The following is a 26,267-nucleotide window of genomic DNA, read 5'->3' on the forward strand; positions in this document are numbered from 1 at the left end:
AGATGGATCCAATATAAAAAAAGGCATCAATTTAAATGAGTACTTTACAATGGTAAACTTAAAACTTTTAAGCAGACTAAATCCAATTTAGTGTGGGAGCAGCAAACTGATATACAAGAGATACACAAATACAAGATCCAAGGATAATTAAAAAAAAACACCTCACTGCAGGTTTTATGCATGCTAACTGCATTCTTGGTTATAATCTAACATCAAAAATGTTCTCCAGCTGAAAAAAGAAAGGAAAAAAAATAGTAGTTAACTTCATTAGAAACATTGTAGATTCTCTGTATTTTGAAACTCACTGAAAAAAATCAGACCTGAGAAGGATTCAGTTGCTCAGTGCTTTTATTTCACAAAAGAATGAACATCTTGGCAAACATGTAGTATCAGCAGAGCCCAGGCAGCAGCAAAATTTTACTGATCTCTATGCTTTACTGGATGTTAGAAGGGAAAAAAGGTAAATTGACCATAATGTTCAGCTATAGATATTGACAAATATATCCCTGGTTTCAGTCTGTTTTAATTAAAATAGATCTTATGCTGCCTCCTGTTGGTCACTACAGAAACATCTAAAATTAGACTCGCATTACAAACCGCAGACAAGACATTCTACAGCCTGTACCTTACCTACTACCTACTACTGATCAGAGGAGGTATACAGCTTTCCTCGTGGAGTAATACCAGATAAATCTGAATCAGTAAATCTACTCCATTTTATGAATATAATGAATTTTTAACAGCAGTAAACTGACTTACTACAAATGTATTTAGAATATAGAAAATAAATTCATTAGTACATAAATAATAATCATCAGGTCTGTGCAAACATAATCAATATAAACACCTGAATAATTGATATTTATTATAGCAACTCAACCAGTATGATAACATTACCAAAGTTCCATAATGTTTTGATAGCATTCTTTAAAAATTAAGATTATCCAATATAAACATTACTGGATATTAAAATCCCACATACAATATATTTTATCTTCATGTATATTATACTGGTCATGCTTATAATGTGTCCTGTGACATAGAATAGATACTATGAGAAATATTTTGGTTACATCATTTAAGTGCAAATAGTAGATTATAACTTTACATGCAATTTGTATGTTTTAAACTTCTTACTATATTTCAGTCAGAACACAGGTAATCATTACTCTAGTCATCGACTATTTTTAGAGGAAGGTACTTTTTCATAAAGTACTGTGAAATTTGAAAAATTCAAAAAGATGTAGAAAAACTCGCTTTGCGCTAGTTCTGTGACTTTTTTTAAATTGCATAACAGCTGCGTAAAGTAGGCTGAGAAATCTATTTGATCCAGACCTACAGCAGTTACTCATGCAAGTAATCCATATTCTTCTGAGCAGTGTAGTTGACTTCACTGAGATTTCTTACATCATTAGCAATTAATCACAGGATTTGTAACATAGGCCCTTAATTCTATCATAAAGCCTTGTTTTAAGCATGGCTTTCTAACACAGCTTCTGCACTCAATTCTGCTATTTAACTCTGTATGTGGCATTGTGGCAAATGACCTTTTTTCCTACATGAGAGTTGTAATACAGGCTTACCTACATAACTGAAGCAAATTAGTACTATTTCACAGTAACTTTTCTGTAAGCAATGGTATAAAGTAACTGACACTACTACATTATTTCCTGATCACCGAGTGAGAGAGTTCAACTCCCTCTGAAATCCTTGAATGATTTGTCAAAAGTGGGAACTGATGTTCATTCCTGTGCAAATGTAGCATAGAATATTAAAGCAGTGTCTGTTTTCCAAATTAAGCTTCATTCAGTTTTCGCTATATATACTGAGTAATTTACCACATACACCATTGCTCTATCTGATGTCATATGCCAGAGGCTTATACATATAACAAGTAGCTGGATGGAAGACTGCCCAAAAAAATATGCTGTAAGGGAAGTGCATCACCTGAATTACTGACTGACTTGCTGTTTATGTGACCCAGCAATCTGGTCATGAGAGTGGCAGTTAAAAAAACCTCGCAATTTTCTAGTCTCTTCCAATTTGCATAGCTATTTATACCCAGGTACTATGGGCATTAATATGTTACTTTTCTCATTGCATAAATTGCATACTCATATTACTCAGGTACAAGAACGACACAAAAACACAAACAAAGGAGAATTGGGCTTTCTATTCTGATGAAGTGACAAGTTGCAATAATTAATTATTAATGAAGTCTCTATGCTCCCTTGAGTAGCTTTATTAATGCTAAAACTACTGTTCTCCTATATGTCTATTTTTCTCCTGCTGTTTCAGTGAGCAGGAATAGTATTCTCCATCTCTCCTAAACTGTTCAATACATTTGCTTTGCACTAAGAAAAAGTAGTTGTGTTCCAATATAAATATGCTTGCATTTCAGCATGGTGATTGTAAAGGTTACCTAGCTACGTGCAGTCATGATTTGGAGACTCACTATGAAAAGAGCAACATAAATGTGGAAGTTGCCTGAAATACTGTAACAACAAGCTGTTTACCTCTACAGAACTGACATGCATCTTAATACAAATAAACTATTGAGTGGGAGGGTTCCACTCTATTGTTCTCCACTTGTGCATAATTTTCATTTTCACCCTTATGAAAATATTTATGATAAATGTTATCTGAATTTGTAAAGGTATCTGATAACAAATTAGAGAGTCAATCACAGACTTGGAACTTTGCATTGTGTATTGTTTAAAACAGAAGTATGTTGCTAGGCAATATTAACCTTGAAGTGTTAATACTGAGCTTGAGTTTTGCAAAAAGTACATGCAGTAGTGATGTGATAATGAACTTACCACAGTCATCTCAAGCCATAATAAAAATGTTTTAGACACCTTGCTGAATTTTGTTCACATTTAAACCTTGGAAAAGATGTGCTTAGATGTTTAGAACCATTCTGTCTGGCATAAGACAACCTTACTACTTAATGATACTTATATGCAACATAAAGGCTTCCAATATCTTACTCAAATAGAGAAAATTCTCAGGCTGTGGAAGATTACAAATGAATTTATGAAACCTAGCTAATTTCAGTGTCCTTCTGTCAGACACAGGTTCCACTTGGTATGCATGAGATCAAATTTACCTCACAATGTATGGCTAGACTAATATTAATACTAAAAGTCCGTAACAATTTTAGCGTTATAATAGCTGACTACTGAAACTTTATCAAGCAATATATTGTGTAGCATTTACCATGTAATATTTTAACACTTAGAATTGCCACTAAGTACAAGTGTTTTAATTCATTTAAACGACTATAGAAGCTAAAGGAATTCTTTCACCTCAGAAATACTATTTACTTTGGTTTTAAATATGGGAATTTATTTTTGTAACTTTGTATTTGATGTATGACAAGATACGACCTTTTCCCATAGTTAACCGAAGCAACAACTAAAATTTATTTTACAGCTTGCTGTAGGTAGCACTGGAAACTTCAGAGATGGAAGACTTCTGTTAAAAAAACATCCTGAAGTGTTTTTTCATGAGTTAACAGCATGACTGAAGCAAAGATACCACATGAATCATCCATCTTGTAGAAATCTTGCCCAGCCTGCAATATGTTATCAATGTTTATCTTGCCACAGTCAATGGGATGAAAACAGAAAGTACAGCTACTACTAAGGCACAAGGATGGAGAAAAACTGGTAAAACTGAAGAGCTGAAGATAAGATGATAGGAATTATCAGACTCTTCAAGTTAGGTACCTGGTTTTAATGCTGTGAAGGTCACTTTGGCTTTTGCCTTGCTAAGGTCATTCTAATAAGGTAAAGCTGACAATGAATTCCTATTACAGGTTTATGAATATAAACCCCCTAAATAAAACAACACTAATGTAGATTCCTTTTAAACTTCAGTTACATAGGGAAAACAGTATCACAGTCAGTTTTCTCACTCAGCGGTTTGTCTATCGGGACAACTGTGAATATTACAGAAATAATGGCACATATTACACAATGAATTCCTCATGACTACGCTGTTTTGAAAAGTACTATCATTTTGTAAATTATTCAGATAATTACAGAGAAGACTTGCATATAAAATTAAGTAATACTTTCTATATAATGACTAGCATGAATGACAATTTAATGGACTCTTCCAAAAGCAGTTCTATAGCATACAATTTAAACTGAAGATTTAAACAAAACAGTACATATTCTTCCATCTCTAAATTAATACTTAAAAATCTGTTCTAAAACTTGTGCATTTAAATAGATTCTTTTGACTCAGGAGTTTCAAAATTCTCCAGAGCAAATTGTCAGTACAGGTGACCAGGGGTCCCTATATTTATTAAACTGAATGACCTGACAGTAAAACTCAGTTAAGGCTCTTGGCATTGGTGAAACTTCTTCCCACTCGGACCTGCTACTATGGTAGACTTGAACTTCATCTGTGATTTCTTCTGGAGCATAATCACCACCTAATATATAAATTTTGTCTTCTGTCCCAACTGCCCCTGCATTAAAGCCAGCACATTCAAAAGATCCTTCCCCTTTCCAAACACAGGTTTCTGGGCAAAAACTGTAGACCTTGTAGGTGGAGAGGTCACAAATGTACAATGTACAGTTCACTGGAACGGCTTTGATTAGAGTTGCATGGAAAAACTGCCCAAACTCTGCTACAAGCTCAGACCACTGATCAGTCATAGCATTATACTTGAAGAAACAGTCAAGAGATGGATTAAAGGCATCAGTAATCTCTACTTCTGAGCCAAGAACATAAATTATACTCTGACAAGCACTTGCTTCTGGATAGTAGATACCTCTTGGTAATTGGCTTACAGACTTCCAGTCTTTGGAAAGAGGATTATAGGATTCTACATCCAAAAGACTTCGGGTTTCTTGAGCTCCTCTGGTCTTCCCACCTATTACAAACAGCTGATTTAAGGTTACAACAGATGTGTGCATTGTCCTTGGTTTTTTCATAGCTGACACTATGGAGAATTCATTACTGACTGGACAGTAGCACCAGGTTTGGTCAGTGGCATCATGAAATGGTTCAGCAATATGAAGCCTGACAGTCCTATAACAATTCCCTTTGCATCCTCCAGTTATGAATATTTTTTCTCCATAGCTAGATAAACTTGACCCTGGAAGATCAATCATGTGTGTATGTGGTAGTTCTTTCCATTTATCTGTTTTGATGTTGTAGCAGAATGTATGCCTGTTTTCTCCATCTTCATCAGTTTTATGAACAAATATATATTTTTCTGTTGTTGAAGGACGTGCGTCTGGAAATAGTCCACTAAAGTTTTGCACGCTTTTGACTGCATCATTGATTATTACCGAGCAATCGGCACTCTTAAGTAAGTGTTCTTCAGAATGTAAAAAGTCCTGCAAAGTCTTTTCAGGTAACTGGTGTAGTCTCACTTTTTTAATCAAATTAGGCAGATATTTCTGTCGTGTTTCTAAGTTGTGTTTGGTCCATTGAAGGACAGCTTTCAACACTGATTCTTCCTCAGGGACATTTAGTTCATCAGCCTCAAGACATTTTTGTAGTATCTCAAAATTCATTTCCAAAAAATCACTTGATCTGAGCAGCAAGGAGAAGTGGTGCTGTACAAAATCTAGTGCGTGATCAAATAAGCGGACGGAACCGTAACTTTCTGATAAAGAAAGCAACTGTAAGCAATTCACAAGATCAATACTTTTTACTAGAAAGTCACTGCAAGCTTTGGAAAGGAGCGAAACTTGAAGAAATGACGACAGTTGGAAAAGCATTTCCACATTTTCATTTGTTATCTCTGTTTTTCCTGTGTAAGCGTAATCAAGAAAAGCTTTCACTGCCTTGGGTGATAGATTACTAATAGTAACATTGCCATCATCTCGTTCTTTCATATTAACTTCAAACATGGCTCTGTGAATAAAATACAGAAGATACACACACAAATTAAAGATCTAGCAAACAGCAGAGAATACTGATCTGAGAAGGAGGAGACAATCAGAGGCATGTAATAAGGTGGGCAGGCTGTATAGGTCTAAAATGTGGAGATTCTCATAAGAAAGTGTGCATTTGCTTGATATGGTTGAAGAAAAAAGGGAGTGGTGGTAAGGATATATTCAGTGATGACTCATAAAATATAGCAGCACCTGTGTTTTGTATGGCTTTTCACTGAGAGCAATGAAGTCTGCAGCTCTCAATGTGAGAGAAAATGATTTTTTTTCAGGCCAGCATCAGTTTCAACAGCTTGAGAAAGAAAGGTTGATTTACAAAATATATAGTAAAAAAGCACTATGCATGAATACAGAAAATTAAGTGAAATAAGGCCTTCCAAACTGCAGGCTGAGCAAATGAAGGATGGACAATGGGTGCATTCCTCAGTAATAAAAGTACGTGAGGGGTGAAAGAGGAGAAAAAAACATGAGGAAACTTAATTCTTGCTTTTGAGTTGACCGACAGATGTATGGGTACAGGCAGATGTCAGAAAAAATGAGGTTTTGACACAGGATTGCATGACAGAATGAAACTCACGCAGAAAGTAGATTGTGACTGAATACAAAGATGATGGTTGAAATTGTGAAACAAACTACTGATCAGCACATTTGTGCAAATTTTATTACAACTCAGTACTTTATTAAAGTAGTATTATTTTTAGTTATTAAAGACGTATTACTTTTACTACTTCATTAAATACGTAATAACATTTAAACTATTTCACTCAATCTTACATGGCAAGATAAAAATTTTACAAGGTGGTAAATGCTGGCAACAGAACAGTGCTGCAACACCCCTTGCCCTACCCTACCAAAGCCTAAGCATCCAGCTGTCATAGCAACAGCTTCTGAATTTGACAAAAGATGATAGTGGAGAAAGATTTACATAAATCATGAAATAATAAGTATATAATCTGGATCATTAATATATCATATATAGTTCAAGAGTATTGTATCATACTTCAGTTATACAATTAGTATCTGTATAGTATGTGATTTTTAAAATCCCATACTTTTATGAAGCCAAAGGAGAAAAAAAAAAATCACTGTGTATAACATACTCTTTGGGAAGTGAATGTCAGGTAAATCAGGAACTTGTCTGACCCCTGAACAAAACCATAAAATTACAATAAGACAATCATGTTCCAAATACCTTTTTGCAAAATAAATTACGATTCTTAGAATCCTTTGCTCCTTAACCCAACAGATACAATACAAATCTCTAATTACAGAGTAAAATAGCAACTGAACAATTCTAGTAGAGGGAGAACAATCTAGGCAAAGGCTTTGACTTTGAAAGCTAAAAAGTAGGAAGCTAAATGTTGCTGAATCTTTGGTTTACACAATGAAACCCAAACTAAGAGAAGTCCATACGCCAAGGAAGACAAAAGGTGTTTCATTTTAAAATTTATCTAGTGGATCTGGGTACTTTTTATTCCCTGAAGTTAGTAAATGGACCTTGCATTCCAGGACAACTTAGGAATTTGATGGCTGCTGTTGTCAACTGGTACACACAGGGAGAGGTCTCTCCTGGCAAATTTTTAACCTGAAGAGCCTGTAGGTAGTGAAAAGGACACATATGTTACCATGTGCTTAACTTCAGTTCTAAAAATAACCACTGGAAGCTATTTCATCCCAATATTCCTTTCTACCAGAGCATCTCTGTCCTGTCACGCAGTGAACACTTGAAATGCAAGTAGTTGTGTGTGCGTGTCAGAGAAAAAACAAATCTGCGCCTACAGTGGAGAAATAACTTATTTCCTCTGCATTTCTTCTTTTTTCAGTAGTCCTAAGAGCATGTATAGCCTATATTCTCCATTATATATGGCAGACGCCCACAGACCATGGCGTGCTCCAGGCCATTTGAAAATAACACTTGTCACCTATGTATGGGCAACTGAATCAAGGTCATTAACTCCTTTCCAGGAGCCCTTTCTTTTATTGTTAGAGCATCTTAGCTTTGTGTTTTAGTGAAAAGTGTGTTTAGAAACAGACTTTCTGCATGGAACTAAAAAAGGTTAGCAAGGTTCTTCATAAATTAATATCCTCTATGTGAATGATCGGTCTGGCCCTTAAGAATACATAGTTTTAAGCACCAGAAAGAAGCTCATAGATCCATTTCATTCTGAAGGGCTGAAATATGTAGTTTAGAAAAAATATAACTGTTTAAATACCTCTGAAGACTCTACTATACTGACTGCTCATATTAAACAAAATCCAGCTGTGTTCCAAAACCATGTACAATTTATCCACAATTGCTCAATGCAAGATATATTTGTAATCAGCCTGTTTTGTTTCACAATAGAAATGTGTTAAAGTACATAGACCATTGCATACAAAGTCAAACAATACCATTGCACACCTTCAAGTATCGATATGGGCAACAGGCAAGTCTTACAAGGTACACAACTTGTGTCACTTCTACCTAACAGCAGAACCATGCACTTACTGTTTGACATTTGTATTGCAGAGTATAGACTGCTGTCTGAATCTCAAATTCATAGTCACCACGTCACTTTGGAAATACAGATGTATTTGGGGTATAGTTAGACATGTAACACTCTAGTTATGTTTTGATTCTTTTTTTTTTTGCTACCTTATTATGATGTTTGAATGCTTTGCTTAAAACTCTGCAGGCATATGTTCAATTGTGATGATTTATTTTTTAATTTTTGTAATAAACTCCTTCCCTCCCTCCCGGAGAACTTACAATTCATTTTCTGCAAACTCATGTCAAAAATAGGTTTACCTGAAAAAATCACTGCACGCTGCCAGTACACAACGATGACAAGGAATTATTTCATCTTTCACAAGAATTTTAAAGTCAAAAAATATATTTTGTTCTCTGAACTTTTGTAGTACTTTTAGAATTTGTTGTCCATGACCTTCAGCCACTAAGGAATTGATTTTATTTTCAGGAACAGAAATTCCATTGCAAATAGGTCTGCTAATGTAATCCCGTTGATTGGCCATGGTTTCTTCAATCTATTCCTGAAACTGAAATGGAAAAATAAGTAATTGATTCTGCTGCCTTAGTATTAAAATAAATAAATAAATAAAAAATCAATACACCGTAAAACAAACAAAAAAAATCCCGGCATTGATTTTGGTTTGTAAATCCTATGCACAGTTATAAATTTGTGTTGTAAGTGACTTTTATGCTGAATTTAATTTGATAATACTTCTACTTTGCAAAATACATACACACAGCATACTTTGAAAAGTAAAATAGCTGACATATATCAAATAACAACTCTACAAATAGTACCCACCTGTAGGAATTTTCAATAAAGTCCACAGGAAGCACACCAGGGAGTGTGTTAAAATTATTAAAGGTCATTTAAAGAAAGACTAGTCCTAGGCTTACCCTCAAAAAACCCCAAACTCTCATAATTTCATGTAAAGTGATGATGGATAAGGAAAACTTCGTCACTCATTTTTAGATTCCAGAAGGCTCATCTGTATACTACAAACCCCCAAACTCAAAGCACTTTCTACAGCTTACAGTGAAAGGGAGATACAGGCAACTAGACTACTTTCTCAGTGGATTCCCATTAAGCGCTCCGGACTAAAATAACAGAATACAGACAAACACCGACAGCCTGGCCTAATCCGAGGACTGCTAGGGCTTACCAAATAGGGCCATTTAGAGACCAAATAGGGCCATTTAGCCTGGTGACAGTGCAACTTGGCATGTTTAGTCTATTGATACTGATTTTATCTTGTACCTCTAGTCTTGCCAGGAAGCTGTATGTTTGCTAACAGCTTTATGCTACATACTGTGAACTTCATTTACAATGGCATAAACTAACTGGCTTCAGAACTGACTTAAACTTCAGACAGTGCGAGCTCCCTTGCAGCAGCCCAGTTTTTCTCGTGAAAATCTCTATACTGAAGTGCATTGTTTGTATCATAAATAGGTCTTCACTATTTTTTACAATAAAAGTATTTTATTCCACTTTGCCAACAAAATGAAACTGTAAACCTGTGTATATTTTATTTACACCTATTTAAAGAGCTTTTTATACTGCTACAGATACATAAACTGCCCTCACTGCAAATTTGAATCAAGCCTGGCTATTTTAAAGCTTTAGGAAACATTCCAAGGTTTCTCTATTGCAGGACTTTGCTTCAAGAATTCCATTTAAAATTAGCAACAGATAATGGCCCACCTGAATTGACAAAGAAGGGGATAAAAAATTCCAAGCCAAACCCGGAAACCAGAAGAATATTGCTTTTGGGTTTTACTTTCATGAAAAGGCTTATCTGATAACGTGATACATTCAGAGCAAACTAAGCCATCAGGCAGTCTTCTTCATAGGAGTTACTTTCATAGCAGACTGATCTATACTTTATCTAGTCAGGTAGCTCCAACCACAAATAGACCTCCATGTCTCCTGGAATAGAAGAGATCCATTGATCTTGCTGCCAGCACTGGCACCCTTGGAGCAGGCATCTTCTCCTTCCCATGGCCAGACAATCTCACGTATTCACTCTTTCCATTCTAAGCCTGAGGAACTAGGAAAATACAGAAGAACAAGACCACCATTTATTCTGATAAAAGTATGGCCTCATAAACCCCAACTTCCAAAAATTATAAAGCTTTTTTGTATGTCAAAATTCTCTAGAATACCTTTTTCTTGGGAACTTAAGAGCCTGTTCCTCAAGACTGAATCTTCTAAAGCAGTTATTTCAATAAAACTGGTTTCCCACATTTGAATGAAACTTTAAAAAAAGTAGGCTTTTCACGAATTTCAAGGTTTATTTGGCATCATGTAAAGTAACACTACTTCTAAAGGAAATGTAAACCTTTTCACAAAATTCTGGAATTGATAATAGATAGTAGATGTCTTTCCACTTTTAGATGTCACTTCTATAGCAAGCTCCAACCTACAACTTGCTTTCTGTAGGTAAAATTACCCATTTCAAGAATATTCATCTTTGTATAATGAACACAGAAATATCTAATGTCATCAAGTCCACCTTTACTATTTTAGGCAAAGACATCATATAATCACTTTCATAAAAGCAATCCATGTTTCAAAAAGTTTTCTTTTACATCACTATTTCCACAGAAAGACTACCCAAGTACACTGGTGCCAAGACTGCAAACCTTGTTTTAAATACACAGTCAATTTACTAATGCTTACATATATTCGTTCTTTTGTCAAAACTGTCGTTTAATTTTCCTTTGTATATTTATTCTTGTAATTCTAAAGAATGTTGATATCCTCTCAACTTTTGTTAGAATGAACTGTCAAACTTTTGAAGGTCCATTTAGAATACCGAATTTTTGTTTTCCTTATTATTTCTTGCAGTTTTCTCTTCATCCACTCCAGTCTGATCTCGTATTTCTTTCACTGATATCAGATTTGTTGTACAGCATTACAATTAAGATCTCATCAGTGTCTCACTAGTCCAATTTGTAGGTCACCCAGTGCATCCTAATCTTAATCTGTAACAGCAGTGTCTCATTTTTTATTAAAAGCAAATTTCAGCAGCGTACCTCTAATGTTTTTGTCCCTCATTAAGGACAATACTAATGAATACTGTGCTATAGCTCAGCCTAATTCACCCTCCCCTCCATTAAAAAAACAAATGTTAAAAAAAATTCAATTCTCATCTCCCTTGTAGCCAATTCCTGGTTTATTTGATAATTTTGGTACTTATTTACCAGTTTACTGGATCTGTTAATAATTTTAGCCCTCAAAAATATCTTAACCATCAGCTAAAACTTGGTATGTTAAACAAGGCCAACAAGCAATTATAATTATTTCATGCATTCTTCTACAAAGCCATATGAATTAATCAATAGTTATAAATATTTGATCAAGTTACTGACAAAAGGGTAAAAAACGGAGGATGCAGACATATGTTGTGTAGGTCTGGACTTCAGGAAAGCTGGGCCACAAGCCTCCTTATATTTGTTCCACTTACTTCCATAGGATTCCAGTTACAAAGTCTGTCTTCATGTGGACTACCAAGAACCAAACTCTAGTAGATGGTTCATTAGAGTTGGGATCTCCTACTTTTGTTTCTTAACATACAGCTATGTGCCATACAGCACCTCATGGCAGGCAAAGGCTATATACTCAAGCCCTTTTCCATCATCTGACCCACTGGGCACTTGTCACACAATTAGCTTTCCAGTGTCTCCTGTAACATCATGGATCAGACCCCGAGTACTGCTGTACCGTTACTGGTTATTGCCTGCAGTGACATCAAGTGTGTTCTCTGGTGTGACCGAATTCAAGCTACCCTACCATTTGACTCAACTTCACTGCTTGCGTACTGAACGTTTACACATCTTACACAAAAACCCCGCAAACCTCTAAAACCAAACCCCCTTAAAGTTAATACATTTGCCCTGTTTTTCTGCTTGAAAGTCACACCAAACAAGTGCCCGGTTGGCCATTACAGTGAAATTGGATACACACTTCAAAGTTATTAAGGTCAACCCGACATAATACATGTCTGGGGAGATACACGTACCTCTAAAACCTATCTGTACAGATCTCCAGTTGAGGGGCAAGGCATTCTGCACATCTGATAGTTAAGTGCCAAGAAATGGTCAGCCTACGGACAGCCGCAAAGCAGCTAGCAGTTGAACAGGAGGAGGATGGGGATGATAAGCTAATTTGGGTGATTACAGTGTATGAACTAAGGGACCACCTGGGAGCTCTGAGGGTAAAAGCATTCTTACGGTCTGTCACAAAGCCCACTAATAAGGACCCAGACGTCATTAGTTCTGCTGTTCACAAGACCCCTCTACTTTAACACTGGCTTTTCCCCAAGACGCTAAGTGGTAGAGCAGCCCGGAACATAATGAGCTTGTTGATCCAGATGCCAGGTAACCACACTGAGAAGGCTGATAAACCCATAGTCAAAATATGGGATAGACGCACATTCCTATTAGTAGTTTGTAATCTACTGGTAAAAAGCTGCAAGAAAATGTTTAACTGACCTTAATACTTGTATACCAGGCAAACAGCTGCCAAAAACGCTCATTGAATTTCTAGAGGAATTCTTTTACTTCACCAGTGCTAATTTTCCCTTTACAAAGATAGTTTTAAGGCTTAACATATTTATAAAGATTTTCTTAGTCCTGCTTAGACATAATTATTCTGTATGTGGAAGAAGCTGAAATGTGTAATTTATTTGTTTATACTTACCCTTATCCTTCAGAAAGCCCAACTCCCCCTTTCAGTATAAATTTCATAACCTGGATATTTGTTGAATCCTAGATACTACACTATAAGACCGTAAATGCAGCATACTGTTAAACTTATATAGGAGTCCAAAACCATCCAGGACAACCATTTTCAGAATATCTCAACAGGCATACACTAAAATCATAATTACTGCAATATGCCTCCTAGAAAAGGTGTTCCTATCCATTCCGCCAGATTTGAAACAGCAAACAGAACTGCTGAGTGAGCTTTGAGCAGAGATGAACTTTTGTTTGCGCAGGGTCTACTGTAGTTCTCACCAAAGCATCCATCAAAACATACTCCTATAAAGTGCATATATATTCATAAACACACTTGCTGAAAAGATTTCACTAAACCAACAGACAAAATAGTCATAGATGTCGTGACTGACAGATAAAATGGTTACAGAAGTTTAAATGTGCTAATTAAGTTGAGAATGGTATAAGATGTGCAATTAATTCTAAGTGACTAACAGAGGAGAACCTATTAAACAAAGGAGTGTAAGGGATTGTGTATTAAGAATGGAGCACAAATACACAGATGAGGACATAGGGTACAAAATGCCGCTGGAGAAAGCTTACACCAAAGTATGTTGATCACTTCATAATATTAAGATAAAAATATAGATAGATACAAATGTAGGTGACTTTGTAATAGCCTAGGGGATGTAGTTTTGTGAAAGTATTGCACATACCGAAGTATTTTGTGTACGTAAGTTACCACTTTGTCAGGAAAGGCATGTTAGGGCTTGCCTGCCAGTAAACATGACCAAACCTTTGTAATGGGACTGAAGCCTGAGACTGTTCCCAGCACAACAGACATCACCCTTACATTACAACCCATTCAGACAGTACAACTAACATTCTGTGTGCAGATGTTGCCTCCTCTATCAACACAGCTGGCAAAAAGTCTAAACCTGTACTTGGTACTTCACTATTTACAAAAATTTTAAAACAATTTATCTACTTTATCTCAAAGCAGCATATAGCTGTGCTACAGCACTCTCTCACCAATTAAAACAAACAAACAAACAAACCAACCATTATTTTTTAGTATTTCTTAGGAGATATGAGAAATAAATTGTTCTTCAAGAGAACATTACCTTGGACACTTAGCCTTCTCCCAACATGGAGAATATGTCTTACTAGACAGCAGGATTTTAAAAAGAGAAATCTTAAAATGCTGATATTTTACAGCATACTTTATGCACCTAGAAAGAATTAAGACCAACAAAGATAAAGAAATTGTATACATTTCTCTAGAAAAGTTTTAGATTTTTTCCCCTACAAAATTCAACTGTATAGTTAATGTAAGTTTTGAAAAGGTGGAGAGCATTTTAAAATCTATTATTAAAAGTAAGTATTATATTATTAAGTCTACTATATACCCATCTCTAGATGATCTTCTGTTTTCACTCCTTATCTATTCAAATGTGGAGAAATTAGTAATTTGTTAACAATTTTTAAAGACACCATTCCCCACTGAACACCTAATTTAATATTCAGCAAGATGAATATGAGTGGAACAGGTATCTAAAGGATTTGGTGACATTTCTAATTGTGGACTAAAAAGACAAGAGTGGAATGAAATGTAATTAAATCAAAAGTACTAAGTTCAAAGTTCTGTACTTTTATATTGTATTATTGTTTTGATTGTCATTGAGTGTCTAATACTCAGACAGTAACAGAACTCCAGGTTCCTGTCTGGAAATAGCAATGCAACTGAGTCTCACGGCTTTTCACAAATAACTGAACTTCAAAGAAAATTAATATTCAGTTAATCATTTTTAGACCATTAAAAAAGATGCATGTGACATTCTAAGGCATTTAATCCACAAAAGTGGCATTTATCAATAATGTATGTTGAGACAGTATTCTGAGAAGGAAAGGTGACACAAAGGCTTTGAAGCTTTCGGTTCTTTAGAAGTGATTGAAAAAGAAAAAAAAAGGGCACAGAAAAAAACCCAGCATGGTACTAGCAGGAAGCAGTGAACTTGCACCAATTCCTGGAGGCATTCCAAAAGTGGAAGATTCCCTCTCTGCAAGCAGTTATCTTTAATTGCAAATCCTCTGACAAACATATGAATCTATTAAGATAAAAAAAAAGACTTAGAAGAACTTAAACTGACTGGAATTTATCCTAAAGCTAAATTTCTCTAAATCATCGAGTTCCTTTGGAAATTATTTTTTTAGCAAAAAAGTTCAAGAACTGTAATTTTCATTTTCAGAAAAAAATTGGGAATGAAAATGCCATGCTGTATTTCTAAATCTGGCAAAAATAATAACTGCAAATTCTGGAAGAAGAAAGAACTGCTTTTACTGGGTTCCGAAGCCCGTCATTTCTGTATGTGATCAAAATACGTGTTTTTTTTCAAAGCATACATGCAATATTGAGTATACTTATAGAATAATTCAGTATAGATTATTATCATTCCATATTTTACTTGTAATAAAAATGTGGTTTTCTACTGAATTTATTCATATCACACATTATACAGTGTATCTTGAATGTCAGTCTGCACTTACAGATGCTTATTTTTATAAAAAAAATAGTCAATAAATCCGCTAGTAAAAAAAATGCTACATCTAAGTCTCTCTAAGTAGAAAGCATGACCAAGTCAAGCCTATTAATCAAACCTGAAGGGTTTTTTGCAACTAGGTAAGATTCACATCCATTAGTATTATCATGTATCAGTAACTAAATATAGATATGGCCACAGATTCCTCTTCAAAGTGTGCGGAATACAATGCTTGAAACATAAGCCCCAGCTACAATTCGATATTGCTGAGCAGCATTTTCCTGGGGGCAGGGGGGGTTGACTGCTGTATTCTCCTGTCAGTTAACTTTGTCTTTGGATAATAAATAAGGGAGTACATAGGACATCCTTCGCTTGACCAAGTCATAAAGAGAAATGGGAATCATATTTAAAAATAAGTGAATTATACTATTGATTCCTTGCTGAAACATTTTCCCCCAAAACATTACTTCCATGTTTAAAATATTTTGCAAAGACCTAGACCTACCTATACCCAGTTGTAGCTGAGACTTACTCTAGGCAGAAAGACAGCACAGTTCTGATGGCCTGTGTAGAATCAGCACTTTTTCACATTAATAGGGGGCTGGGAATGCTAAATCACCAAAAAAAAAAAAAACCCGAAACAATGAGAGATTCTATGAAATCCCTGAAATAATGTGAATTTCAGTATTTTTGCATCATGTGTACATGGTCAATAACTGTTAAAGCATAAGTATTTCTAAAGGCAAGCAACAGAAAGGAGGGTTGTAGATTTTCAACCAGACCCTAAATTTTTGGCCATGGCACAGCCTCAAAACCAAAGGGTAAAGAATACGATTACCTTGGCCTGTAATCGAGGGCACAGGGGAACCCAGTTCTGTTAACCACTACAGTTCTTAGCAGAACAAAGGCACAGAATATAAAAGGCTTTTGTTGGGCCATACTCTCTAGAAGCCAGACTCCTGCCGGGGCGATGCCGCACTTGGCAGCCGTGTGTGCACAACCGTCCCCGCACTGCCAGGCAGCACCGGGCAGCACGGCCAGGGAGGGCACAGGCCGCCGCCGCCGCCGCAGCGCCCGGCGTGTGCCAGGTCTACCCGGGACGGTTCCTCAGGACCACGGATGCGCTAAAGATAACGATGGGCACAGAGGCACCGGGGGGAACGATCTGCTGTTAACCGATACCGGTACCACGGAGACCCGCCAACGGACACTATCCCCGAGGGCACAAACGCGGCCTTGTCTCGCACAATGCCGGGGGCAGCCAGAAGCTACAAGGAAAACACGTTGTTTTTGTCATGGCCGCGGTTAAGTGCCACCCCCGACCGCGTCAGCGTACACCCAGCCCCGGCCCGCCCCTGCAGCCCGGCAGCGTCGCCCCCGCCCTGCCCGCCGGAAAGAAGGTGGCGGCCTCCCGCCGCTGCTGAGCATGCCCGGGCCGCCCGCGCATGCGCCCTGCAGCGCCGCCGTTCATTCTAAGGGACTAATTCTGACGGGACAGGCAGGATGGTGCAACGGGCTTCCCCTCCTCTCACAGCGCGACCGCGGGGCCCGGCTACGGGATGTGGCAGTCTCCAGCGCCGCCGCTTCTCCGCAGCCGGCGAAGAGCTAGTTCCCCCCGTTAGCGCTCCCTCCGAACAGCGCGCACCCACCTGCAGCCAACACCAGCAGCTCACCGACCAGTCTGGCCCACCCTCCGCAGCAGCGTCGCCAGCAGATTGGTCTCTTCCGGTGTCATTCTCCCCCTTCTTGCACTCGGAATGGTTCCCCCGGCCGTCAATCCAGATGAAAGCCCACCCATCCTCCCGAGCGGGTTCCTCTCTAGGCTCTGTGACGACACCACGGGTATAGCTTAGCCGCAGGCACCGCCTTTCCCCCGATACGTCGGAACCTGGCGCATTCCCCTGTCACTCACAGGGCACCCTGATATCGGATTGGCTACCTCGCCTCGACCGCAGGTCCCTCCCTCCCACCGAAAGGCGCATGCGCGGGGTGTGCCGCTCTGTCGCGGCGGAGGGGGCGGGGCGAGGGCTTCGCTGCCGTTGGACGGCGCTGGGGTGCGCGGTCGGGTTGCGTCGTGTCGCTATGGGGAGCGTGCGCTGGGCCTTCCCCTGCGGCGCCTGGCGCCCCTGCCGCCAGGAGTGGCTGCTGGCGGCGCGGCTGGTGCAGCCCGAGGAGAAGGACCGCATCGGCCAGTTTGTCTTTGCCCGCGATGCCAAAGCCGCTTTGGTACATGCTGGCGGGGGGGCGGGCCCGGCGGGGGGCGGGGCCCCTCCCTCAGGGCTGGCGGCGTTAGTCCGCGGGCGGCACTCCGTGGGTCCGAGCTGCCGCAGCCGCCTCTCTCCTCCGCCGCTGCGGGCGAGTACGGGCCCCGCCGTGGGTGTCCCTTCCCCGCCGTGGGGGAGGCTGCCGGCGGGCCCTCGGGGCACGGGCGGGGGTCGCTGGGCTGAGGAGCCGCCTCTGGCTCCGCTCGTGGTACCGGCACCGGCCTTTTCCCGTGGGGACGTGGTTGTCTCCGCAGATTCAGTATGGCTCAAATTTCTGATTTCTTGTAGGGAAGCATGCCCTGCAAGGGCATTTCAGGGAAGTAAACGCACTACAAAGTGTTAATTGCCAGCTCTGCTTCGCTTAGGAGGAGGAAGGGATGTTTGCAGTCAGCTATTAGTGGTTATTCTGAAAGAATTCACAGGTCTGACGATGTTAAGTTACGAAACTCAACCATTTTTATACGAGGCAAAATCAATGTACTGTAGGAGACTGTACGTGAACACAGTAGCTAACATGTAAGCAAATAAAGCTGTTTTACATAATTCAGGTTTTAAATAGCATATAATTGTGATAATACCGACTTCTGCTAATTAGGCTATAAGGAGTTCCTCATCGTTTTTAACTGTTTAGTATTTCATTTAGCACTGAAATAGCTGAATGAGTGTTCTGAAAGGAAAGCTGTTCAGACAGCTTTACTGTTCAGTGTGGTATAAAAAGTACTCATCTGTGCAGTAAAGTATCCTAAGTAAGTAAGGAAAAGAAGGACCTATTTTATGTGATTTTTCCAGTGTGGGACTGCTTTTTGTTGGGTCTTGTGTTGTCTCTGTGCTGATAGTGATGACAAATGTATTCTATACTTGTGTCTGGTGAACTCTTAATTACATTTACTTGACACAGGCTTTTATAAAAGGGAGAAATATAAATAATTTGGCTAAAATACAGTCTTATTTTGTGTCAGCAATAATGAAGTGACTTTTTTTTTAGACAAGTGGTTTTCTGGCAACCACAGATATTTTGCACACAGCCTAATAGCTCTGTACGAATCACTTCCATTTTATTTCATAGGCTGGTCGCCTGCTGATACGGAAATTAATTGCGGAAAAGTTGTGCATACCTTGGAATGAAATACACTTGCAAAGGACTTCAAAAGGGAAACCTTTCCTGGCAAATAACGAATTCAGTATCTATTCAAATTACAACTTCAATGTCTCTCATCAAGGAGATTATGCAGTTCTTGCAGCTGAGCCTGAGCTTCAAGTTGGCATTGATATTATGAAGACTAATTTACCAGGTAATGCATTATGGTGACCAAAGCAGATTCTATAGTGTTTAAGTGCTGAATGTTTTAATGTTTCCCAAAGAACCAATCTGTGTCCTAGAAATTTAGTGTAATTAGAAGAGGGTGTATGAATGTATTGTGTATTTGCTTTTTTATAGTTAAATGCAGTCCTTATTGTTTATTTTGGCTTTTCTGTTACGCCAGTGAAGGATATATTTCCAGTTCAGAAAAGCAGAACCCTGGAAAAACAAGGTCACGAATCCTGCTATGATATTGGTATCTGCAAATACCTTAACTAACAGGTTTGCTGTCTGTTAGGTGGTAGTAGGGACAACTTTCAAAGTAGGGACAGTGGGTTCCATCCCCATGTATAGACTATGACTGTTGCTCCCTTGTCCCATAAGCATGGACATTATATGTGTCAACACCAGGCCCAGTACTGCAGCGAACTGGCAGTTGTTGGCCTATTTATTTGTATGAATTGTTGCACTAACCTGACTATATTAGTGAACTATCAGAACTGAAATTATAAAATAGAATTATAGCAAAGTGCATATTTAAATACGGTTTTATGGAGATAATTTAATTTACAAATATTCATTGATGTGTGACTGGGTTAAAGGAGAAACATACCACGATTTGCAATTTATGGGGATTTTAGTTTTTTGAGAATGTTTAACCAGATAGCTATGTTCTTACAAATCTCTTGACAGTCTTCAATTTGCCCAGTATTTTATGCTGCAAAATAATTTGTGTAAGGTAAAGATTCAAATAAACCTTGACTAGATAACTTCCTCTCCGATTGCTTTACACCTTTTTAATGATTATTATAAGCATACATTTTTGGATTGGCACGTTTAGCTAAGATGCAGAAAAATTTTACTGCAATCGAAAGTGAAGGTCTTCCTTGTGACTCCCATCCATCTGCTCTAGACTCTCCCTCTACAAATGGTGGTCAGCATGTGAGGCCACACCATGGAGGGGTGTACCCACACCAGAGCAGTTGTAGATTTTGTGGCAGAAGCTGGCCTGTGGGTAAGGCTGTGCTGGAACAGGTGCACTCCTGAAGAGATTGCAGTAATGCAGGGCCCAAATACCAGATAAAGCTCGAGGCTGGTGCTTTTATCATAGCTCTACCAGGCAAAACAAAACAAAGTGGTGTCCCAGCTGTGTCTCCTCCCAATGTCTTGCACACCCTCAGCCTATTTGCCTGGGGGTGACAGAGGGACAGAGAAGACCTTGATGCTGTGCAAACACTTCTGATACTGGTGTGCTATCAATGCTGTTTCAGGCATAGATCTAAACCACAGTGCTGTACAGGCTGCTATGAAAAAAATGTAACACCCAGGCCCATTACCCTTGGAATACTTTGGCTGGGCTTGCCACAGGCCTTACTGCTAACTATTCATTTTTAAAATCTTTACCTGGTTGAGCAGGTAGATAGTGAAAATCAAAAGATTCAAATGTTTTTATTTTAAGCTTTTCTCGGGAAATTAAAAATGGGAAGTAATTTATACATGTTATATATGGAGGTAATGATGTCTTCCGCTCTCTGCTGGCATTTTATGCAGCTGGAAATATAGCTGGCATTTTAAAGACGCATTGCTGATATCCAGCTGACAAGGCTTATGCAATGTGTTAAGCTCTCTTTCTGAAAGCAGGAGACAATTGTGGAGACTTATGTTTACATTTAGGTTTAGAAATGTGTATTTATATTACTTCTCTATTTTGGAATACAATACATTGAACTTTGTAAGGGAATGCATTCTTGGTTCTTTTCCAGTTAATAGAAAAAAATCTTTCAACTTCAATATTAGCTGACTTTATTTTAAAAAAATCCCAAAACCTCACCTCTACTGCTTCCTTTCTCTTGTATTTTTTACTTACTTATTCACTATTCCTTTCTTATTTCCTTCATGTGCAATTGCTTAAATGGTGGATAACTCAATGTCCGTTGATTTATTGCTCATTCTACAGGCAGTGTCAGAAGAAATGAAGGTTCTTTTACCTTGTGTCTGAATGTATTCTTCATTCAGGGTCTCTAGTCACTACTGTCATAAGAGCTGTAGAATCAAAGTTAGGTCATCAGTATATGTTGCTACTTGTTCTTAGTTATGCCTGCTAAAGTTGACTAAATTTAGGGGAAAAAATGTCTTGAGTTCATCCTATTAATGATGTTTTGGTTCCTATTCTGCTTCTGTCATGCAGCTTTTTGATTGCCTCTCCTAGGGTTTCCAAACAACAATATGAAGCTGAAGTTCAAAGGAGAATTTGGTGTTGGGGAAAGAGTTGAATCTCAGGAGAAATGTAGGAAAAGCGATGAAATCGGACTGGGTTTTTAGTTAATTAAAATGACTGTTTAGAGACAACATTCAGTTCTTAACTTCTTTGGTGGCACTAGAGGCTCCTGCCAACATGTCATAGAACTGTGGACAGTAGCAGTCATGACCTCTTATGATAAAGGAAATGCTGCCACATCCCCCTGGGGAACTGCACTCAGCAGCAGTGTGGATTTTATCTGTGAATATGAGCTGGTGAGAGTAAGTAACGCTTTGAGCTCTGATACAAGCAGGCTTCAATGGTTTTACCTGTAGAGAGAAAAATGATGGCTGTTCTGGAGGTGTTCGTGATTCCGAGGGCTAAATGATGGAATTAAATTGGTGCTTTTGTAACAGTGATACTGAAAAACTATGTATCCAGATGCCCAATCTGAAACAAGCTAGTGACAGATGCAGCCTGCTGGGATTCCTGAACATAGGTCCTTTATCTGTCTTGAACCATGGCTACTTCATCCACCTCTCCCTCTTCCATCAGAGATCTAGGTATCTATTAAAAGTGAAGAGGGGTATTAGGGCAAGTCACCGTCTCCACAATCCGAGTTTATGGTGGCAAGCTTTACAGTGTATATAGAGGAGTACAAAATGCATCATTGCAAAATTTCCAGCTTTCTTTTCTAATATCTCAAGTTCCGCAGCTAACGTAGTCTGTCCTGAAGTAATTTAGCTGTCAACAGCTTGCATGCATGTTTTTATCTTTTGATAAGGAGAGAAGGGAACCTGTCATTATGCATAAGAAATAACTATCATAAAAGTATGTCAACACCTGGTTGTGCAGTTGTTTTCTGCATTATGTAACTTTACATAAATATTTGTGAATTAAATAAAAAAATACTAGGTTCAAAATTTTACAGAGGTTTTGTTTATGGCCATATGTCTTCCTTTTTGGAATTATAATTTGTATTTTTGGAAAAGAAACATGATAGTAATGAAAATTTACCAATTGCACGTGGGAAAGTGAGCCAACAAATAAGCAATATTAAAGATAGAATTTTAAGATATAGTTTCTGTAGTATGAACTAAAGCTAGCGTCTTTTCACCTAAAATTTTTCTAAGAAAGTTTTTTGTCTTGGTAGAATTTCCTGGAGCTCTCTTTAATGCTGTGCTATCAATACATAGCTTTTGAGTTTACCACCGATATTGTTTTACCTGGTAGTACCACTGAGCGGTGCTCTTGCTCTGCAGTTGTTAAGTACATTGTATTTCTGAGAGTCAATCCGCTATAAATCTCTTTTTCTGGAATAACTGCAAGGACAAATAGTTCCCTATGTACAAAATACATTACAGTAGATTTGTTTTGGTTTTATATATTTATTTATTTTAAATGCTTGTTTAAATACAAAGTGCTTCATCTTGTGATGTTATCCAACAGAATCTTGATTGAGGTCTCCAGTATTCTAGTTCTTATATTCCCTTTATTGTCCAGCTACTGAACAAAATATGCAGAGCAAATACACAAGAGAGTATCATGCAGCTGAAAGTTTTGGGAAATATGCTATTAAATTGGGTGCTAGAATGTAACAGCAAGACCTGGTACAATAGCCATTTCATGTCACATCAGTGCTATTTTCATTTTACTCATGAGCCATAAGAAGCTGCCTCTTTCCATATTACTTTTGCTGCATTATTAAAACCTGAAAAAACTACTGCAAGACATAGTCTTCTTCAAAGGTGAAGGCAGGCCACACAAGAAGCTAGTCTTAGCAATGCAAGTAGAGACAGTTCTACAAAAGTTCCCCAGGTATGCAACAGTTTATCACCTTTTTTCCTGTATTCAGATATTGAATAAAATAATGTAGTGAAGGTAGAAAAGGAAGATTTCTTCTTTAGGTATTGTGTGTTGCTGCCACAATAAAATAAAACAAAAAAAACCCCCACAGACCAAAAAGGGTTTTCCAGCAGGGTATTGCACATTTAAACCAGGCTTTTAATTTACTTATTTTGGAAGAATTACAGAGATCAATGGTTTGTGGTTTTTTCTTCCTTTTAAATCAGTTTAAGATGAACTCTTGAATAATTTGGGAAAATGCACACTGTACTGTAATTTTTTTTATGGAAGTAACTGTGGACATTGGCAAGTACTACTAACTCCTGCAGAAAAACTCAGCTTGTGATGATGTGTTTGATTTTGAACTTATGCACAAGAAATTTTGCAACAAGTGTCAATGTGGTTTAAGTGGTGTGTGGGATGCTGGATTTACCAGTCACTTAAACTCTGTAAAGCAGAACATTTTCAGAGACCTAGGAAATAAGTATTGCTTAATAAAGATTACTTCAAGCATTTGAAAAAGGTTTAGATCTTAGATTCAAGAGCTTTCCTGCTGTGCAAGTGAATTTTCAGTAGTGCAATTTTTTAGCTTCGATGGAATTACAAAGGTAAATAAATTAACAGTTTGTTCCTGGTCTTTCATAATCAGCTTGCAATCTTTCTTACCTATTGCATTATAGTTATTTTGATCCGGACCGCTCCAATCTCAGCGTAATTCCAGAATTAAATATTTGACATGCAATAAATTTGCTTTTCTCATTAATCTTTCAGGTTTATGGTAGGTTTGCTTATTAAAAGACACAAAAGGGTAAATTTTCTGCATGTGAATTTTATGGAAAATTAATTTGATCTAAAAATACTTCCTGAAATGCTTTTTAAAGAAGGTAGGCAGTTATGTGCAAATACCTGGTTGTTTGAAAATGTGTTTCTTTGCGGCAAAGAAATACAAACAGAACTTAACTAATTTTTCTCTTTTTATTCTCATTATTCCATCATTCAGGTGAGATAATACAAGAGGTGATAAAGACCTTCAAATCAGAGATATGTCACACATGAACCAGGGTTTCAAAGTTCCACTCAAAGAAGCTACGTGCTAAACATAAGTCTAGCTAGTGGAGGAAAGCTCTTTCTCTTCAGCCAGTTATAAACTTTGTGCCGTTTCTTTTGCTAGTCTCAAACTAAATCGAGAGTTAGGCACACCTACAGCATAGTTAAGATATTTGGCATGTCTTTTATCTAGCAGCCATGCTCAAGATTTTGAACTTGTAATGCTTTTTTAATGCTGCTTTTCACCTTTTGCAGTAAGAATTTCTTGATCTAGAAAGAAGTACCAAACCAGATTGTTCCTGGGAGTGCTTCTGTCCTTGCGGTGCCCTAACCAAAGTTTTAACTGCTTTTGTTTTTATTGCTGTATTTCAGTAAATCTCATAGCAGCAATCAGCATCTAATCTTTTACTACAAGAGGTAATTGCCAAATTACTAGCTAATGGTACAGCTATAGATATGTAGGTGCAATGTTTGGGATGAAGAAATTAATGAAGGATTTAAATTAAATGTTACTTCTAATTTATTAAGGAAGTCAGAGTTTATAAATATGACACTGCATCATTTTTAGATGTAGTGTTAAAACAGCTAATATCCTTGTTGAACTAACGAATCATAGTGGTCATATGCCCTTACACTGAGTAAGCAGGGAGGAATTTCCTTGTTCTTGTTCTATTTGAAAATGGGAAGAAAATGGAAACAGCCATCTTAAACATACCCTTAAAGAATATGTGTTATATAGTAGTTTAATTATTGTGCTGTATTTAGTTACACATCTAACATTGTTTTAACCTGGAATTACATCATGTTTGTAAAAACACTTGCGCGTTCTGGTAATTGATTGAGCACCAATGCTTAATAAACTGTAAAAGGAAAATTTGATATTGTGATTGAATCTCCTCTTGGAGGGGTAATAGGCTTTTTGGAAAGAAAGAATCTTAATCAGTTACGATTGTTTTTTAATAGGAAAACATAAACCCGTTTGGATTAAAATAGAAACCATTAGCAAAATATAAAACAGTAAAAATGAACTTGTGGACAATATGTATGTTTAAAATGAGGGATAAATTAACAGTTAAGGAAGCAAAATACTTAAACCAGGAGCTCTTAGTAAAAATAAGAGGTAGAACAAAGACAAACTGTAAGAATGCTTTTCTGCTTTTGTTTGTTTGTTTGTTTTTCCCCACTGAAATATCCTTCTGCACACTGAATTTAAAATAATCACAATTTATTCCTAAATTAGTCTTTGGGGAAATTAAGTTATACATTCAAAATTAGGAGCTAAAGAGAATTGAATTTTTTATTTTTTTAACAGAACTGAAAGTACTTAGCCTGCACTAATGACAGTTAGCTTTGGTTTTCCAAATTAAGGAAGTCTAGCAGAATGATGTTAAGAAATTACTTTGTAGATACGAAGAATTTGCTTTTTGAAGGTTTCTTGCGACCACTGCCCATTTCAAATACCTTCAATTCTAGAGATACATATCTTTGTTGCAAGAGCTGGAAAATAGAAGCTGTCTGTATTTTCTGCTGTCAAGCTTATTTGGAAGTTGTCTGTGCAAGAATTACAGTCTCGAGCTCTTATTAGTTTCAAGGTTGGGAGACAATGCTTTAGATTTGGATTTGCAGACTTTAAGACTGACTTATGAAATGGTAGAAACTTATCTTAAATACTTAGCATCTCCCCTCAGTAACTGTAAAAAAATAGCCTCAGCTGGATTTCCCTGACATATTTCTAATAGAAATTCTAATTTTTAATGAGGCAAGTATTTTTGTGTTTTCTCACTACAGGTGACAGGTTGCTGTTGTCTGGTCAGGTTTTCAGGAAAGTTTAGCACCAGGAGATTTTTGCTACTTCTATGAATAACTGTTTTCTTGCCTTATATCGG

The 26,267-nt window shown here is 37.6% G+C and overlaps 2 protein-coding genes across 10 annotated transcripts in view; one reads left to right on the plus strand and one right to left on the minus strand.

Annotated features, from left to right (window-relative positions):
- Window positions 1–330: 330 nt before the first annotated feature.
- KBTBD3 (kelch repeat and BTB domain containing 3) lies at window positions 331–17,596 on the minus strand. 7 transcript variants are annotated; one of them, XM_056327803.1, is made up of 5 exons: window positions 17,336–17,595; window positions 14,271–16,296; window positions 10,130–10,475; window positions 8,707–8,954; window positions 331–5,880 (listed from the first exon to the last, which is right to left on the minus strand). In XM_056327803.1, exons 4-5 carry the CDS (start codon window positions 8,928–8,930, stop codon window positions 4,260–4,262), a joined length of 1,845 nt encoding a protein of 614 aa, XP_056183778.1. In that variant the 5' UTR covers window positions 8,931–8,954; window positions 10,130–10,475; window positions 14,271–16,296; window positions 17,336–17,595; the 3' UTR covers window positions 331–4,259. The 7 variants fall into 7 exon arrangements, with proteins under 7 accessions (XP_056183778.1, XP_056183777.1, XP_056183776.1 ...); XM_056327802.1 differs by lacking the exon at window positions 14,271–16,296 and adding an exon at window positions 16,525–16,954; XM_056327801.1 differs by lacking the exon at window positions 14,271–16,296.
- A 111-nt stretch (window positions 17,597–17,707) lies between these two features.
- AASDHPPT (aminoadipate-semialdehyde dehydrogenase-phosphopantetheinyl transferase) overlaps window positions 17,708–26,267 on the plus strand; it is a 37,038-nt gene continuing 28,478 nt past the window's right edge. For all 3 annotated transcript variants that reach the window (XM_056328733.1, XM_056328734.1, XM_056328735.1), the window contains exons 1-2: window positions 17,708–17,912; window positions 19,017–19,242. In XM_056328733.1, the coding sequence (XP_056184708.1) occupies window positions 17,769–17,912; window positions 19,017–19,242 (370 nt within the window). In that variant the 5' untranslated portion in view covers window positions 17,708–17,768. The remainder of the gene's footprint in view (window positions 17,913–19,016; window positions 19,243–26,267) is intronic.

The sequence above is a fragment of the Falco biarmicus genome, chromosome 2 (genome assembly GCF_023638135.1).
Source record: "Falco biarmicus isolate bFalBia1 chromosome 2, bFalBia1.pri, whole genome shotgun sequence".
NCBI classification, from domain to species: domain Eukaryota; kingdom Metazoa; phylum Chordata; class Aves; order Falconiformes; family Falconidae; genus Falco; species Falco biarmicus.

What these genes read in the sequence shown, in the direction of transcription:
- KBTBD3 (XM_056327800.1), bottom strand. Translation starts at nt 8,930, where the DNA reads ATGGCCAATCAACGGGATTACATTAGCAGACCTATTTGCAATGGAATT. An exon ending in GCGTGCAGTGATTTTTTCAG is followed by an intron (nt 5,881 to 8,706) that starts GTAAACCTATTT and finishes TTTTATTCACAG; the next exon opens with AGCCATGTTTGAAGTTAATA.